The following is a 20208-nucleotide window of genomic DNA, read 5'->3' as shown; positions in this document are numbered from 1 at the left end:
TTTTCAACGCCATTTCGCGAATTTATTTAGCAAAAACTCTAAGTTTATACTATCTGGTGCTTTGCCTGCAAATTAAGGTAGGTTTGAAGTAATACTCAGAATTTTGTTAATCTAGTTTGCTGTAAATATACATAGATAAAGTCGGTGGCACAAACTTCGGATATACTTCCGAATGGCCTCAGTGGCCGATCGACACGAGGCTTGAGGGGATGGGTGGGGAGGGTGTGTGGACCCTAAATCTAAAATTGTAGCTTCGGGAATTTATTAGTTTCTCCGAAATATTAATGCAAAATTATTGTTCAATTTTTTTTTACAAATTATTTTTATGAACTGCATATACGTGGCCCTAACGGGGTTTCATCCTGCCCTCCCCCAATTTGTCCTACGGACAGCTGGACGCGTTCCCCTTACTTCTGCGTGCCCCTGAGGCGCCTAAATGGTTTGCATATTTAGCTGAAATTCAAAGCCAATTTTCTCGAGAAGGAAGCGCGATATTAAAAAATTGTATTCTATATTTTCGTCTTATTTTGGCCTGTAGAATCACCTCCCTAGAGTATTGCCTATCAATAAAGTAATAGGTATCCACCCTGTATAATAGGATGGATCGCATCTCCAAGTTTCTGGTTCAAATCTCCAAACTTATCTAGCCCCAACCAATACTAATATCCAGAAAAAGTTGAAAAGTGGAATGCATAATGTCGGAATATATCAACAGAAATACTAAAAGTTTTTTTATTAATATCTCGTAAACTAATAAATTCCCGAAGCAACAATTTTAGATTTAAGGTCTAAATACCCTCCCCACCCCTCCCCACAAATCTCGTGTCGATCGGCCACTGGGGCCATCCGGAAGTACAGCCCAAACTTCTTCAAAAAGATTCTTCTTCTTCAAAAGATTCCGACTGGTGTTGGTGTGGGAACTATTCTAGTCGTCCAAAATGAAAAAACTAAGATTTATTTTCTTTATTATGTTTGCCGCTATGGCTTGAACCACGGAACAGTCTCTATATCGTATAAAATTAATTATACGGAACGAAAACAACTAAATTTTTCAGCAAAAATCGAATATTTTCTTCAAACTGCTGCCATTCCGAAAATTGTTATTGTTAGGGGGCCTCTGTGGTTCCAACCATAGCGACAATCATAATAAAGAAAATAAACCTCAATTTTTCCACTTTGTAGGACTTAGGAGAACAGTTCCTACACTAACGCTCGTCGGAAAAGAATTTTTTTGAAGAATCTTGCGCCACCGACTATATCTATGTATACGTGCGATAAAAAAGTTAAACAAAATCAAAATATTACTTCAAACATACCTTAATATGCAGGCAAAACGCCAGATAGTATAACATTATAGATTTTATTAAATAAATTCTCAAAGATGACGTTGAAAAACGAGCAGTTACACTAGAGTACCCCCTTGAACACATTTGTCGCAGAATTTGAATTTACTATCTGCATTTGGCAGGTTTCTGATCGACTTTGAGGTGTTTCCACGTGAGATATTTCTGTAACTTGCAACTAGCATCTCGAATATACGTATACACACTGCAGGAATACGTAACCTTATTTTGGAAAAGTTATAAAGAACCAAGAACCATTTGAATTTTTCCAAATTACCAGTCACGAGCAACAATTACGCCGCGTGTAACTTTTGTATATTTACTGTTCTTGTGAATTTCTCGAATTCCGGTTTGAATTGCAGAATCAGAGGTTCAACCAGCACCGCGGACGCAAGGTACCATACGGAACGCTATAGCGTGGTGATTTGATGCAGACGCGGTTTAGTTATAAATGAGATCTAGACGCCAGTGGCATAAGTCCAAGAACGTCTATTCTGAGGTTTCAGACGTTCTGGAACCTACATGACCTTTATTGACTCTTTTCCTCCGCATCATCTTTCATCGGCTACTTATAGCGGGGTTGCACGGACAGCATGGATTTTCAATCGGATCAAACGCAAGGTCTTCGATTCCTCGGTTCGCTTCTGTGAGGTTGCACCACTTTCTACCTCGACCCGCAGATATCAAATTTTCAAGAAGGTTTCCCAGCACAACAATAGGGATTTCCTATACAGGGGGTCCAGCACCGAGTGGCACAGGCACGAAGGGGGTAAGTTTACATGCAGAAACCAGCCGAATGTGTAAAATAAAATTTCTCACAAACGCCTTCGTTCTGGAGGAAATCGAATTTGAAAATTCTACAGGACAAAATATATATTTTAGCAACATTCACACCGTCTGTTCGTAATTTTTATATCATTAATAGATACTCTTTCCACGAATGTTGATAATATCTGCTATTATTGCATTTTTAATAGTTACGGATAAAAGTTGTAACCCCATTCTTCATCCCCTCCAGTAATTACTATTTTTTTTATAATAATAATACTTATGGCCCTTTGATAATAAAATTATAATAAGAAATTATGATGTTGACAGAAGAATAAAAAACAGGAAAAAGTGTATAAGGGTATGTTTATGTTGGAGCTAGGAAAGAAACTATAAGAGCGTCGATCAGAGCGAGGATAAAAGCTGAAGGAAAATATCTTACTTTGATGTGTTTATAGTGGAGCTGTCATAATAGTACTGTTTCAGTCGTTTAAGGTTTCGCGAAGATGAACCATTTAGATATGAGTGATTCAGAAGAAGAATTATACTAATAGATATGAATTTGGAGAGTTTCATCATTTGTATAATGACCTAAGGAAATATTCTTAAAATTGTTTTGAATATATAGGAATGAAAATAGAAACTTTTGATTATACATTTTGTCCAAGACATCGGATGAGATTTAAAAAAAACTGTTTTTTACTAAAAAAAAAAAAACCTGGTGCAATACTGAAACCTTGCAGTGTAAATGTATAATGTAGCGGATGATATTGTTAAAGCTATTTGTGTCTTGTATAACAATAATTATTGATATGGAAGGTATTCAGCATCACCAGTAGATTTACGAGAAATTTCAAGAGAATTAAATGTGAGGCCTGATTTTGGTAGGCCAGCTCGTGCTGCCCAAAACGTACGGGATTTATTTGAAACTTACTTATGTAAGCACTTACTGAATATCCATCGTTAATAAGGTCATTATATGTCGATGAGATCGGCGATAATAGCGGAGAAAAAGAAATATTTCTTTCTCGACCCTTTTACCTTGGTCATCTAGTGTCGTAACCGTGAGGTTTATTTATTTATTATTTGTTGTTAATACTTAATTTGTTTATTACTCGATACAGTTATCCTTGTTTCTACATTAACAGGTCCTTACGCTAAGAGTTTTGCTCAGAGACTGCCCTTTCGTCTCCTAAGGGTCCCTATTTAAAGGAGATTTTCCGTAGGGGTAGGTGAAGGATTGAGAGGGGGTGGGAACTTTCTCCTATCGGTCTTGGGCCTCTTCAGGATCTTATCTAATTTGTGCATCTTTTCGGTGGAAAGTCAGGAAAAGTGGCTTTTGGCATAAGGGCCCGATTTATGGGATCCTTCGCAGAAACGCGAAGACAAAAAAAGGTTTTGGTGTAAGGGCTTGATTTAAGGGGGGAGCCTGGTGTAACTAAATGAAAATCGAGGCATTTTTTGGGAATTTTTTTTAAAGAAAGTATTTGATAGATCTTTCTGAAACTTTCAGGATATTGTATTAACAGGTTAATATAACAAAAAAATTTTATTAAAAAAGAGCGGCAAATAACAAAGTTATGCCCAGTCCGTTGGCGACGCAATTATTGCACCGCGGGCAACGTAGCGTCTTTTGGTTTCATCTGAAACCAAAAATCGAACAATTTTCTTTTAGTTTATGAGTGTACGCACAGAATGAAGAAATTTGAAACTTAAAAGATGCAAAATGAACAAATGGCGGCCTCTTGAATAAAAAGTTCACTGTTTCCAACGAAATTTTGCCTTAAATGTCTAAAAAAAAGTTATTTATTTAAACAATATCATTATACTAATAACTTAGTACTATGAAGAAAATGTTCACAAATATCCGTGCACAAGGCCAAGTCGATTGGTTGAATATTTTTTGAGTTACATTGCCCGCAAAGTATAAAACAGTCGTTTCGAGAAAACCACATTTCAAGTTTTGTGGTAGCCTGGCGATCCGTAGCAAAACCGGCTATATCCGCTTTAATTTTTCGAATTTCGTTTTGCAGCTTTGGGAACATATTGTCGTGATGTTCAACTGTTGATTTATGCAACAAAAAAAATCGATTTCTTCGATCCGCTACACCAGGCTCCCCCCTTAAGGGCTGTTGAAGGAATGTAGGAAAAAAGGTTTTGTCTATTGTCTAAGAGGAGAAAGTGGTCGGCTGCTGATCTAGGGTGAAGATCAGGGCTTGAATAGGTTTCGAAAATGATTGTTTCAAACTGTTATATAAAGGTTCTGACTGAAAGAGTTATGAAGAACCTTTATTCGGAATAACCGTTATAAAGAACCTAAATATCAGACTACATAAGTATAAGTTACGGTTCCTATATAGTTCTATAACTTTTATTTTTAGGTTCTATAACTTTTATTTTTTAGGTTCTATATAAGTTACAAAGCGGTTATAGAACCGATTCTTGTAACGATTGTACAGAGTTTTACAGTAAATAAAATCACAACATATTACAACTATAGATTACTCTGTGTAACCAAACTGTTTAAAAATTATTATAAATAAGTAAGCAAATATATATTATGTATACATTTGTCCATATGTATATGTGTACACTCGGCGGTATGCAAGGATCACTTGTATACATATGTACAAATGTGTACATAATATACATTTGCTTACTCATTTATAATAATTTTTAAACAATTTGGTTACACAAAGTAATCTATAGTTGTGTATATTTACACACTCGGCTGTATGCACAAATGTGTACATAATATATATTTGCTTACTTATTTATAATAATTTTTAAACAATTGTTGATATTATAATTTTATATTTAATTAGTGGAAGAATTGGGATGATTAAGATAATTTCGATATCGATGATTAGGAATATTAGGGTGATTAGGAAGAATTGAATTGAGAATGGTAATCGTGGTCTTGTTATTGGATTGAATCCACATTCAAATGGAGTTATTTTTTTTCGGTTTTTGTTGATTACTTTTGTGAATATTATGTTTAGAAGAATTATTAATATGGGAATAATAGCGAATACGATAAGAATAATTATTATGGAGATGATTGTATATATTTTATTAAAATCTTTTAATTGGAAGTTAACTGTAATTTATTATACTATATATATATGTAATTAGAAGTTTCATGAACAGATTGTAATATATAGAAATAATCAGATGATGTCTACAAAATGTCAGTATCATGATGCGGTTTCGAAATTTAGGTGATGTATTTTTGAGAAATGATTTATATTTAGTCGGAAATTTATATTTAGGCTAAAAAATAAAAGTCATAGAACCTAAAAAATAAAAGTCATAGAACCTAAAAAATAAAAGTCGTAGAACCTAAAAAATAAAACTTATAGAACCTAAAAAATAAAAGTTATAGAACATAAAAAATAAAAGTTATAGAACCTAAAAAATAAAAGTTATAGAACCTAAAAAATAAAAGTTATAGAACCTAAAAAATAAAAGTTATAGAACCTAAAAAATAAAAGTTATAGAACCTAAAAAATAAAACTTATAGAACATAAAAAATAAAAGTTATAGAACCTAAAAAATAAAAGTTATTGAACCTAAAAAATAAAAGCCATAGAACCTAAATAATAAAACTTATAGAACCTAAAAAATAAAAGTTATAGAACCTAAAAAATAAAAGCCATAGAACCTAAAAAATAAAACTTATGGAACCTAAAAAATAAAAGTCATAGAACCTAAAAAATAAAAGTCATAGAACCTAAAAAATAAAAGTTATAGAACCTAAAAAATAAAAGTTATAGAGCTATATAAGAACTGTAACTTATACTTATATAGTCTGATATTTAGGTTCTTTATAACGGTTATTCCGAATAAAGGTTCTTTATAACTCTTTCAAGAACCGAAATCTATATAATAGATACGGTTTCAAGCCCTGGTGAAGATCCTAGACGGTTGGACTTAAACAGGGGGGCGGAAGGCGACACTAGTAAGAGTTGCTCTGCTCGCTGCTCCAATATACATAAACACTTTCATTATAAAACAATATAACGTATTTCGACGCTTCGCTCTTATCGTCGCTGTGGTCGTTTATCGCAGCTCCAACATAAACGTAGCCTAACCCAGAAAAGCAAAGAAAACACAAAAGTTAGAGAATTTCTTCATTCCCCGTAACAGTGAACCATCAAACTAAATGCCCCATATACCCAAGCTAAAAATATCCCAATTAAACGATGGAGGCATCTAGATACATAGGAACCAAATGAAAAATTCTTCAGCAGTTGGAGAGGCTTCGCAGTGATCAGGTCCAGAATACGATACAATCCTTCCTCGCGGAACGCTTCGATTCTCTCGATCGGGCGCCCAATGGAGTGGAAAGGATTTAGCATTGAGTCGCGACAAATCGTTCGACGAGGTTAAGACACGGCTGTAATTTGTCTCTCGTGAACAGACTCTAAGTGTTCATCGAGAATCGCGCTATTCTTCTCGACAAATTACAGATAAATCTCTCCGGCAAGGACGTCTAAGATCGACTGACTTCCGTCGCGAACCCTCGTGCCTCGAGAGATCCTGGGACGTGCCGAGGGTCGACGGCGATGTCGGCTCAAAACTGTGGAAATCGAGTTTGTCGCTGCCATCGTGCAGCTTTATCATAAACAGGGGAGAACTAGGGGGGCGTTTAGCGGGAAGGAGCAGCAAGGATGACAAGCTCGAGTGTTGCCTAGAGTCACGTAATTGCAAGTTTCCGAGAAAGTTGAAGCACTTGGGCGGTGTAGTGTCAGCTATCGATTCGACAGTTCTCCAGGTGTCTGTGAGCGAGATTTTGGAACTCGTTGATGAGAATTTGATAAAATTTATAGGGTTAGGTAGTTCGTAGATCGTCGGGATGAGGATTAAGGGAATGGCGAGTGGAGGGCATGCTGTGGGAAGTTGATATATTACTTTAGATATATTAGTTTGTAGCAGAAATGGGAGGTCTCAAGAATTCAGAGATACGCTTCAAATTTTTTAGAGGTTTTGGAAAGTGGATGTAGTAGGGTAAAATGGAACGGCTGGGCAACTGGAACATTAATATTTTTCTTCAATAATGGCTATCCGAGTATAGGTTAATGAGCTAGAAAGGCGAAGAAATATGGCAGATTGCTTTTTGTTTACAATCTCATAAGTAATCACATCAATTGCCCTGAAATGTTGGTACAATTCATATTCTATTTTCCTAGCAGCGATGTGAGGCATCACACTGTGTACGGTAGCTATAGTTGCACTGTTAGAATGTGTATGCCCGCAAATAGATACTGCCATAGGGTAACTCGGGGTAATATGGCACAGTTAACTTTGAAACGCGATATCTCACAAGTATAAGTAGATACAGGGAAACAGATAAAATCATATGAAAGTGTAACTAATTCTGTATATTGACTAATAAGTAAAGATATGTAACTTTTATAGTTCAATGAGAAACGTACAAATACAAAAGTCCTCGAAAGTGGCATATTACCCAAGTGGTGGGTAAATATGCCAAAAGCTATGAAGTGCGAACTAATCACTCAAATTTTTCAGAATCAACAATATTTTAAACTATTCAAGCTATTAGTAACTAATAACAAATATTGAACTCAATGAAACGTAAAATATATTTGAAAAAAGCTATTTCTAACAAACTAAACAGCCCCAATCTCTACGCAGTCTTCATGGACCCACTTTTTGCAACAAGTAGTTTTTACCCAGTCACATTTAGGTCCTTTTTTATCGTAATAATATAGTTCACATATTGCACAGTAGTTGCACATTTTCTGCATCAGTCGAATTGTCATAAAAAATATCTACATTCTCAAAATTTGTTCCATATTGTAGTTCGAGCCTCCTTCGCCATTCGAATGGCTTCCTTTAAACTTTCGTCTGACCAAACAGCACGGTTTGAAGTTCGTACATACTTCTTAGGCATGGTTCTTATACGAAAAAACAACTCGATGGCATTAAACAGAAAGAGTTATAAAAATATTAGTTTGTGGCATATTATACCGACAAACGTGTGGCAGATTACTCCACACGGTCAAAAAAGGAAGGATTGAAAATCTCTCCACAAAGTACATAGTGTTAACGGATGTGCGAGAGGTTGTAAAATTCGTTTGTTAGTCTACTTTGTCATAATCTATTGATTTTTTGTATAACTGTTCACACAAATGTATAATCTGCATTCTAGTTACAGTGTGAAATTAGATCAAGACGATACTTTTATAACTTAGCAGAATTTACTGAAAATAAAAGAAGGTAAAAGCCAAAATCTATTGTCGACTTACAAGGAACACTATTCAATTGGTGATGGAATGGCGCAGATTTTTTTATATAGATTGAAAGTATATGTCACAAGGGTCATAAAAATGTAAACTAAAGATGCTCCCAAAAGCTGGTCTGACGTTGAAAAATCGGTAAAGGTGGAACCGGGGAAAGAAGAAAAATGTGGGAAAGAGAACGACAAATCCGTGTGTTCAAATTTAATTATCACTATTATATGAATATACATTATAGTAAATGAATGATAATAGATTAATGATAAATAGTAATTAGAAAAAATTAATGATAATAAATGATATGCTAATGAAATCACAACAGAGGGTAATATTAACCATTACATTTATGATAATCTTGTCGACAAAAAGATTTAAAAAAGTGACTGAAGCAATAATAAATTTCACAATGACTGCAACGAGCGAACACTGTTTCTTTCATACCTTGATCAACGAGACAGTCTAAACATGACACTGACATCATTAGTATTATCATTTATTATCATTAATTTTTTCGAATTATTATCTATCATTAATGAATTATCATTCATTTACTATAATGTATCTTAATATATAAAGCAGAAAGCTTCTAATATGTTTGTGTGTTTGTCTGTTGCCTAAAAACTTTCGACCGATAAACTCTGGGATCACAAAATGTGCCTCAGCTCATTATGCTTGACTAATCCAGATGAATCTGACTACTTGAAAAGAAAACTAAAAAAAAATTTTTTTTTATAAAATCAGAATCTAAATTTCAGACGAAGCCGAGTATTAAAGCTAGTTTTCATATAATAGAGATATTTAAATTTGAACACACAGATTTGTCATTCTCTTTCCCTCATTTTTCTTTTTTTCCCGGTTCCACCTTTGCCGATTTTTCAAGATCAGACCAGCTGTTGGGAGCATCTTTAATTTACATTTTCGTGACCTTTGTGATATATACTTTCGATCTATATAAAGAAATCTGCGCGATTCCATCATCAATTGAATAGTGTTCCTTATTAGCAGTTACACTAAATTGAACGGAATTAGTGCAAACGGTAACGGCATCTGTGCATTAATTAAAAAATCATTGAGAGGTGGCATATTACCTGCGGTGACATATTACCCCGAGTTACCCTAATATTCATATATGTTTTGCGTATACTATATGATTAATTTGCAATATTGATATTGATACTGTATTTTAATATATATCCTTCTTATTTCATCTCCTTCTGTTGTTATCTTTGGTATTTGTTATTTGAATTGTAATTGTAATTTTAATTTTGCCTTATTTGTCCGTTCTTTACTCATAGCTTTTCATGTGATTATAATGTGTCAAAGAGTTGTTATTCTGCAATAAATAAATAAAAAGAAATAAAATGATAGTTGCGAATGAGTTGCTGTCGTGTGACATGGGACGAAACGGTCCTCACAATAGCTCACGATCGACCGCAAACCCGTGCACAAGTTATTTTTTTATTCACAGAGTTGGAAATGTTACCGGTGTCGAAGTTTCGATATTATGTCGGCGTTTGGACCATTTGTTTTAACTTGTAGTTTGAAAACTTATAATGATAAGTACATTACTGTATTCTATAGTCCTTACACTGTATTTTGACGTTTTACCCGGTTCTTTATCTTACGATGAAGTGTAAATATTAAATGTTTATTAAATTTCGTCTTGTGGGGTAAAACGGATATGTACCTATTTTTATTCTTCCTTGCAATGTATTAATTTTTATCTTTTTTCGCAATTTTATATTTATATTTGGCTATCTTCAATAATTTTCATGTTATCTTATAATATTTGTTATCTATATAGTATAGTATATTTTTGTTATGTGATTTATAATAGTTATATCTAGAACTTATATTTATACGTTTTTTTTTACAGAAATTAATACAATTTAAATCATAAAAATACAACTTTTGTACTTCTATATGGTTTTAAATGGGTGTTCCGTTTTATTCCACCACTTGATCGACGCGAATATGTATTTCAATACCTAAGGTAAATTCGGGTAATAAGGCCCACCTAAGGTTCTATAATTTTTTTTAAAAAAACTTTTAAATATTTTTGAAAACTTTTTTTTTATAGAAATCTATGGACATTAAACTATACGCTGTAATATTTATAACAATATATGAACAAAACAAATACGGAAATTAATAGGGTTTTAAAAACTTTGTAAACGGGCCTTATTTCCCGTAGTCCAGGCCCGCCTATTTAATATGTACAATTCGGGCAAACAAAGACATCTTCGACCTCTGGTGTGAGCCCAACGCATTCCTCGTGTATCCAGGTGAGACACATGACACACTGTCGCATATCTGTCTTGAATGCAGTTCTGCATAATTTGCAAAACCAACTGTCTGCAGAGTAACCGTCCACGTTTTCTCTGGAGGTGTATGGCATGGGCTCTTGTTCACACACTCTTGTCTTTTTTCTTCCGGTTGAAGTGGTACGTGTTTTGGAGCTCTTCTCAATATCGGTCCTGCTTTGGAAGAGGTCTCTGCCCACTTAATATTTTGGTGGGCCTTATTATCTGCTTTGTCACTTCCTCATTGCCGAGGTTATATGTTAAACGTGCACTTTACAAAATCATCAATTTTTTGGAAATATATTGCCAACATATATACTTATACATACCTATAGTTGCACAGTAATTGGATAATGCGTACTCCTAATACAAAGCCAAGAAATGCTTATAACTGCAGCAACGCCAGTTGCGGAGGAAACATTTGTTGAATTTACAGCCGGCAAATGTTATATTAATCGCGTGGGGGTTCTTCGAGTGACATTTCGTATGCAGTAAAAGCAATAGATGACATTAACAAGATTGTGGATTGACCTACCAAGGATAAATTACAGGTGGGCCTTATTACCCAAACTTACCTTACCCTCGGAAAATCTTTTTTCCTTCATTGTTAAATATTTTTCTAAATAAAGTCTTTGATTTTCTTACATATACGTAGTCCAGAGTCTACTTAAGACCCATAGTGAATTCCCATGTCATTTTTCATCGGAATTTTTGTAATCACACTGCCAAGTTAGTATTGTAGACACGAGGTGCCTCAAGAATTTTAAGATGCCCTTGGGATTTTGGATACGCTTTAGAATGTAGATGCATTCCTTTGCAGTAGAGCGAGTGGGCCACGAGAAATTCAAAGTCCCCTTTGAGATTTTTTAATGGTGTTCGTAAGTGGATGTATTCAATGCAATGGAAATGGAGGGCCTCAAAGAATTTTGATATCAACTTTGGATTTTTTTTTCTCGAGACATTTTGAAAGGTAGATGTATTCGTTTAAGCTTTAAGGTATAAATAGGGGGTCTAAAGAATTTTCAGACCTACCATAAGATTTTCGAGATATAGTTTAGCATTACTGTTGTAAATATATGAAGAAAGTTTTTTGAGTAACATTGAATCTTTTCAACAAGCAATGCGCTGATTATTTGAAAACCTACTGTCATAGTTATATCAAGCTAATTTGTTACTCAATTGTGTACACGTGTATACGTGATTTTAACATATCGATGGAGAGTTCTACAAACACACGTACATTTCGTAAGTTAATTAATTAGATCTGACCGCTAAAATACAATCATTGAAACAATAAATTGTCTTCCTTCATCAAGTATTATTTCCTAAGTAGATACCTACTTATGCAATACTTTACATAACCAAGTGAGTAATTTGTCTCTGAATTATTTCGTTCGTTTTCTGGTATTCAAATAAATACACTGTGAAATGATCTCGCAAGTAGAATTCTTGTTACTCGAAGACTATATTACATTTTCAAAAATCGTTCCTTTCATACTGTATAATGTATGTATATCCAACCATAATAGAAGTCTCTGAGGAGAAAAGTGCCTGACCCTAGTTTTTTATTCCCACCTGTTATTAAAACAAATAGTCATCGATTCATATTTTCTCGTCCCCAAGAACAATCGAGCTTTCTAATCTCGCACATAATTCAGCAACCTCCACCAATCCCATTGAAACATTAAATACCATACCCCAGTACACTTCACAGAGACACACAATTGATTTCTCTACATAATAGCTACGAGAAATAATAGGGGCACACTGGACACATCAAAACTTGTTCAATTATTCTCAAACCGTTATCCTTCGCTTCACGTCCAATAACCAATCAGAAATAACACATCACATTCGAATGTACATTATTTTCCCTTCCAAGTTTAAACTGCACAGAGATGAGAGGGGGCAAAAGGCCGAACGAAATATCATTGAAAAGTTATACAGTATCGGTCAAAAGAAAGTTTAAACTGCGAACGATAACAAAAGGGAAATAGTTGTAGGTATTAGGAAGTATGTAATATATTTTAAATTTTATATCCCATAGTTTGGAGGTTTGCCAAAATAGGCCTGTAACACCAACATAATATCCATACAGCACACTTCGTGGCGGCAACGTTGCAGGATGGTTGCAGTAACCTTGCATTGTTGCATGGTTGCAGCGCAATGTGGATGTAACGTTGCTGCGACGTTGCCGTGCAACATTGCACGGGGCGGACATAGAATTATTGCTGCATAGTTGCATCAATGTTGCGGTGCAATATTGCACGGCAACGTTCCTACAATATTTCTGCAACGTTGCGGCAACGTTTCGTAATGTTTCCACAATGTTACAGCAACGTTGCGCCAGTATTGCGGCAACGTTCCTGCAATGTTGCCGCAATGTTGCTGCAACTACCATTTGACCTTAAAATATTTCCGTTCTTTATAATCATACGAGAAAATGTCTAAGGATAACAATGTTTGCTTCAGAGAGACAATTATTCTGACAGAGACGATTTTTGTCTTAAAGTTATATTTCCCGAAATTTCAAGATCATCGATGTTTTTTTTTAATGGAATGACGTATTTTCATTACTGTAACGTTATAGCCAATAAAAATACAAATTCAGCCATGTATAATATATTGTCCTTTTTGTCTAGCAATCACTTTTTTCCTGAGACATTTTCTCGTATCATTGCAAACAACGGAGATATTTTAAGTTTAAATGTTAGGTGAGTCACCCTGTATATTTTAATGTGTAGAACGACACATGGTGAAAGTTGTAGTACATACCTACTAGTGTTACAAAACCCTAATGGAGTTTGTCAAAATGAGTCTTCGTTTTTTAATAATTTAGTTTAAAGTTTTGCATGGTGGGAGTATAAGTTCGAATACGTTAGCATTCTTATCAATCAGTGGCTGTAGCTGCGGCGTTAAAGTGTTCACCTACGACGCTATGGGTCGCCGGTTCGAATCCCCTTGGGGGAAAAGAATTTTCTTTGAGAAAGAGAAACACGACCTTTATACTTCTATGATTCTGCACACATATATACCGTTATTTATATATTTGGCCCTAATGCCCGAAACGTTGCAGGAGGCAGACATAGAATTATTACTGCACCCTTGCGGCAACGTTGCGTGCAACATTGCAATCTTGCACTGCAACCGTTCTGTAACTTTGCTGCAACGAGAGTGTGCTGTATCGGTAGGTACCTACCTACTTAAAGCCTAGGTAGTATTAAGTTAGTTATGCAGATATGCAAAAATATGAGTTTCAAACTTTCCTTTGACCACCACTATAATGCTTCACTACGATATCACGATGTACCTTTTCAATCGAACGTGGAATTGAATTGCACGAGTGCTGGGAATGTGATAGTGGACAAGGGTAACGCCGCACGAAATCACGTTAAACATGACATCCGACATCAAACTCGCCAGCTTGTCTCTGCATAATTAATTTTATGCGGTGAGCAGCTCCGCCGAACAACACCTAAATTGTTTCGAGCGAAAACAGTCAGCTTGTTTAGCACCGTCACCCTCATTCCTCGCGGATTGTCCTCCATGCTTCGCCGTTAATTAACGTTAATAATTGAGATTCTTGTGGGAAACTTGAAATTTAATGGCAATTCGAATGTTCGATATATTCCACCCACTGTTCAGATAAAATTTCTATCCATTTCTTCTAAATAATGGACCTCGAACTTTGGCTTGATTTTTGTTGTTTATAACTTACCCTTCGAAATTCGAGAATGAAGTAGAACATTTCAGTCGAAGTAATAGGTTGGATCTTAGACAGAAGAGACAGCATCGATCTTCGTTTAGAAAATAGTCTAATGGAAATTAGTATCGACTGGTAGAACTCGAAGCATCGATGAAAGTGTCTTCTGTACCACTGAATCTTCATTCAGCTTCCCTCCAGCTTCGCGTTTAGTGGCAGAGATAAGGTTACGTTCGAGTGTGCAAAAGTATTGGAAAGAATACTGTTCATTATTGAAAGATACAAGTCGTGAATGGAAATCTTAACAATTTAATTTTTGAGATTCATTTTGTAACTTGGGATATTGACTTGACTTTGATATAAACGATCGAAGTTTTCAGAATACAAATATTCATAAGAATCACGTATTAGGAGATGTTAAGGCGGTATTCCATTGTGAACGGTCGCAAAATCAAGCTATTTTTAAAAATTTCTTTCTCAATAAATACAATATATAATGAAATAAATCTTTTTGGTTTTTATTAAGCTGCTCTTATATTATACCAAAAAAAATTTTAAAAAATATTTTTCATTTGTTTTACTTGTTTTTTTACAAAGCTTCAATATGGTACCTCAACAAAAACGGTATGTTCGTGGTGCAAGTGATTTCCCGGCTCAGGCTTATCTGAAACAAAAAATTCGAAAAGTTTCTTAATCTGCATGAGTGTCGCTATCGCCCGTAGCTCAATTAACAATTTCTGTCGAAAAATAACCCAGAGTTTTTCTTATAATCCAGAACTTTGCTTTCAACCCGGCGCCATTTTGTTATTTCTCAACAAAAATTTTTAATTGAGCTACGGGCGATAGCGACACTCATACAGATTAAGAATCTTTTCGAATTTTTTGTGTTAGATAAGCCTAAGCCGGGAAATCACCTGCACCACGAACATACCGTTTTTGTTTAGGTGCTATATTGACGCTTTGTAAAAAACAAGTAAAACAAATTAAAAATATTCTTTTTAATTTTTTTGGTATAATGTAAGACTAGCTTAATAAATATCAAAAAGATTTATTTCATTATATGTTGTATTTACTGAGAAAAAAATCTTTAAATATAGCTTGACTTTTCGACCGTTCACAGTGGAATAGCCCCTTAAGGAAATATTCTCGTATTACACGTGTAAACTAAAAATTGCTCAATTATTGACCAAAGTTGTCGACGTGAGCTGTTAATGCAGTCGAAGAGGTTTCACTTGCGCTTTAATCCCAATGTAAGAACCTCGATCGCTGATTAAAGGGCCGCCTTGAAAGCGGATTACAGTTATAATCCTTCCCTTCGAGACTTGTCGTACCTATTTAACAGCTTAATACATTAAGTATCACTCTGTGTTCGGGAAGAGCTCTATTGCGCCGTTTAATGGATCCTTGAACATCTTAATGGGCACCTTTATCTTATGTTCGCGCGAGAGTTGCTGCTAAAGTGTTTTAATGAGTGCGTTATAATAAAGGTGATCTAAATAATGACAATATTTATAGTCACTGATCTTGACCTACGTATGGGTAAAAAATGAAACACGTATTTATATTAAGTTTTAAATACTCCTATAGTTTGTTAAGAAGTTTTATGAAATTTAAATTCTATTTTCTTGTTAGCGAATTCTGGGACGCGTTTGGTAAACTTTTTGACCGTTTAATAGGTACTCTAGGTCCCTGGGGTGTGTAATAATGGGGTTAAAGAAGTGAAGACTTGTAAGAGATGATGAAGAGCATATTTGCGGATTTTTCGGTGATTTACTCCACGGGACATTATTTGCAAAAACATAATATTTTTCATCGTTCTCAGGATGTCCCAGAATTGAGGGACAATCCGGAACATGCAACATCCTGATACAAGAACACATCGAAAAGTCCCTTAGCATTTTGGGATCCGAGGCTTCATTCTCGAGATATTAACAGTTGAATATTAGTGGTGCAACTTCTGGGCCGCGCGGTTTAAAGCCGTGTCAATTGAGCGCGCGGTAGTGTACGCTCGCGCGCACGCGCAGGAGGCGCGCGTAGATACAGGCGCACAAAACAGTAGAGCAGACTACGCTGATTCGAACTGTGAAAATGGGTCTTAGCGCCACTAACCTTCACTCTGCGTACTAATAGTTTAACGTTAACCATTTAGAGGAATGTAATTACACCCCACGCAATTTCAGTGCCAAATGTACAGAAAAAACTTTGGCTGCGTAAGTATTTGTGAAATTTTATTAATTTTTAAGAAGGTAAGTGTAGAAAGAATTATAACATTTAATTTAAAATACACAAATTTAAAAGTTGTATATAAATAATGAAAAGTAAAGTTAAGATGCATCGTCAGAATCTGTGTGCATAATTTCTTCAAAAATGTAGCAGCTCAAGCTTGTCTTGATGTCACTAGACCGGGGGTAGCATCTGCGTTGAGATCTCTTACTTATCTTGCTAGTGCTGGGTCCGGTGGAAAGAAAATAAATAAACACGCTCTGGACATATATTTCATTGTACTAATTAGCATCATCTTTACAATAAAGAAACACTACAATTTACCAAATACTTACCACGAATTCAATAAAAAACCTATCTTACTTCTTTGAAACGTAAGCAAAGACCGGATTGAAACTGCATCAAACCATTTTAGAGATGATGACATTACGCTGAACAAAAAATGATTAAAAACCATATATTTTATGCCACAGGAATGTAAATACGAAACACACTGTAGAAAAATACTAGCGCAGCTGCTTATAAAAATTGATTTTTGTACGGGGAACATCGGGGTGCATATGCCCTCTGTACACGGTTAAGCGCTCAGGTGCCTTTCAAGTCTACTACTGCATTCAAATTCAGCGATTCCAATGAAATTTTTATGAAATTCTGTGTGAAAAATATCACAGATAGCATTCCTACAAGAATACTTAGAAAAGTTTCTAATTCGGTAACTTTTTATTTACGTTTTTATTAGCTTGGAGTGTGTTTCCATCCCTGTCCACAGAGTGAAGGCTAACCAATTGTCACAGTTTGAGCCAGCGCTGTCGGTTGGACTGTTGCGTGAGCCTATACCTACGCGCGCCTCCTGCGCGTGCGCACTAGGGGTCACTGCTCCCCGTCAACTGTTTCGGCGTCAAACCGCGCGGCCCGGAAATTTGCACCGCTAATATTCAACCGTTAATATCTCGAGAACGAAGCCTCGGATTCCAAAACGGTAAAGGACTTTTCGATGTGTAATTGCATGAGAATATTGCATGTTCTGGATTGTCCTTCAATTCTGCGGCACCCTGATATAACTAATAAACGCTCGCCGTTGAAAATTTGCTTCAGAAGAAATTCTGCTTTCTACAGAACAAATTTCTTTCCGAAAGCTTTAGGATTTACTAGAATCAAAGAATTAAAAGAAATCGATTTTTCCTTATTGTTAGAGGAAAAGTCGCCTGAAATTTTCCGATTAAAAAGAAATAATCGAACAAACCCTCGCCAGTTGAAGACTTGCCCCAGGAAAGATCAAGCTTTTCATAAAAAAAATCCTGTGAAAGTAACCATATATAATAAATTGAATTTTCTTCATAAATATATGAAGTAGATCCATCTGAAAGCTTGCGAATCACCCCGAATAGATCACAATTGACATAGCAAATCCTTACCACAGAACATTTTTCCCAGAAACCTACTCTTCAGAAAAAATCATCTGAAATCTTCAGATTAAACAGTATAAATACAAAAAAGGCCACATTATCGAACATTTACCTTGAAAAAATTTAATATTTCCTAAAATAAATCCTTCTGAATGCTTGAGAATCGAGCAGCATGCACATAACAAAAGCTATAGTGATCGAATACTTGTCCCCCAAAAGATCAAACATTTCCTAAAAAAAATCTGCCTAAAGGTCTAAAAATCGACCGATCAATGGCTCGTCATCGAACACCAACCCCGGAACAGGTGGAACGACCCGCCAGAAGAACTACTACCTTACCTCGTACGAGTGTGAGGATGCCTAGTGGCATCACCAGGACTGCAACCATCAGGTCCGTGATCGCCAGGCTCATCAGAAAATAATTGGTGACGTTCTGGAGCCGTCTCTCCTTGGTGATGGCAAGGCACACCAAGATGTTGCCAGCAGCGGTGCCCAGCACGAGGACGAGGGCCAGCATCGCCCACCAGTTGTTCAAGCCGTTGCTCTCGATGCCCAACTGCGTTCCATTCACCGATTTATCCTCGTAATCGCTGTCGTTCAGTATCCCAGACACCGTGAACCGCGCTATGTCGCAGCCAGAGCCATTCGTGCCGCTCGCCACGGCGAGCAACAAAAGGTCCTCGTAACAGGTGTCGACGACGGCCTCGTAAGGATCCGTGCGATCGATCCTCTGCATCGACGAGCCGATCATCTCTCAAGGAAACGGCTGATCCCCGGGTAGCTTGCTCTAACAGCAACCAAGCCCAGCCTTCCTCATCTGTGACGACGAACGTTGACGTTACAACTTCCGATTCGTTCCTTGGGTCACGCACGATACTCCGCGTTCCCTATTTTGGGTCTTCAAGGTGGTTGAACGATTCGCTTACCGACAGTCTTTTACGCGCACTGCTGAGGAACCATGATTATCATTCGTTTGTTTAACTAGGGGTAGGGTAGGTTTTTTAGTGGAAGATTTTGATGGAGTGGGAGGTGATTAAACGTTTTAGTGGTGCAAAGTGAAATAGTAAAGTGCAGTTGAAGGGAAATGAATGAGGTTAAAGGGGACGAGGTTCTTGTTATGGTAGAGGGACGTGAATGGATGTCGGCTCTATCGTGGCCTTTCTTCAAGCATAGTTTGAAGGCTGTGGCGGTTTTCGTTGAATCTGATAGTGGTTCTATTCGCAGAGCGAGGGTTTTGGGAAACTTTAAAAAGTTTGGAAAAAAGACTCTTTGAGACCCTTGGGATATCGTTAATATTGAATTTAACGGAGGTTAGTACACACATAGATGCTTTTGAAGAACATTCAATGTCAATGAGGATGGACTTGCTGGGTATTGCAAAAGAATTTTTCATTCCTGGTTCATTCAGAAAACCTCTTTCATCGCGATGACGTAAAGAAGAGAATCTATTTGACGATTTAAATAATAATCTTGAACGTTCCGAGTTTTCAAACACTAAATTGAGTTCAGAACGAGAAGAGGAGGAATCAACTAAAAACAAGGTGAATTACTGACTAATTCAACTGATAAAAGTAATCATGCGAAAAACAAAATCATGAATTCAACACCTGGCCTAGAAGACTCGGTACATAATTGAATCTTTATTCCTTCAATTACAATTTTCATAGGTCGATCTGAAGTTAGAAACAGATGCATTAATGGAGCAGAAACCACTGCTTTTGTTGCAATGATTCAAGGATTCGTATCACAGAACGAACAAACCGCACAGATTCCTGAATAGAGACGAACGAAATAGAGATAGAGGCAAAAGAAGAATTCCTATAAACGTACGACCTATTCGACCTCGTTTCCAAGCTATCTCTACGTGCTTATCTTTCCATCGACCACTGAAAATGACAACCTTTCATCCGAATGAAGTCCAGCGAATGTCTGACGAGTGATCCTACCATTAGTTCACTTATCAGAGTCCCCATCTATTCAGATTCCCAGATATCGAGTAGCCGCCAGCAGTTCAGTGGAGTAGGTTACATGAAATTTGCGAAGATACCATCACGAAAGCACATTTTTCGATTATCACGATCAGAAAAACGTCCTCGACGCGACAGAAACTTTCATGGCCGCGTTCATTCACCCTCCATCGATCCTTCCGGCAAATACCACTCACTATTTGGCAATGAACTTACACACGAACTCGTTGAA

The 20208-nt window shown here is 36.2% G+C and overlaps 1 protein-coding gene across 1 annotated transcript in view; it reads right to left on the bottom strand.

The window, feature by feature from the left end:
• 5-ht2b (5-hydroxytryptamine receptor 2B) overlaps positions 1–18942 on the bottom strand; it is a 308974-nt gene extending 290032 nt beyond the window's left edge. Inside the window, exon 1 of the mRNA XM_076829669.1 lies at positions 18349–18942. Within this exon, the coding sequence (XP_076685784.1) occupies positions 18349–18760 (412 nt within the window). The 5' untranslated portion in view covers positions 18761–18942. The remainder of the gene's footprint in view (positions 1–18348) is intronic.
• Positions 18943–20208: the final 1266 nt, after the last annotated feature.

The sequence above is a fragment of the Andrena cerasifolii genome, chromosome 16, assembly GCF_050908995.1.
Source record: "Andrena cerasifolii isolate SP2316 chromosome 16, iyAndCera1_principal, whole genome shotgun sequence".
NCBI classification, from domain to species: domain Eukaryota; kingdom Metazoa; phylum Arthropoda; class Insecta; order Hymenoptera; family Andrenidae; genus Andrena; species Andrena cerasifolii.
Note: the sequence above shows the minus strand (reverse complement) of the source record. Positions and strands in the feature narration are given on the sequence as shown.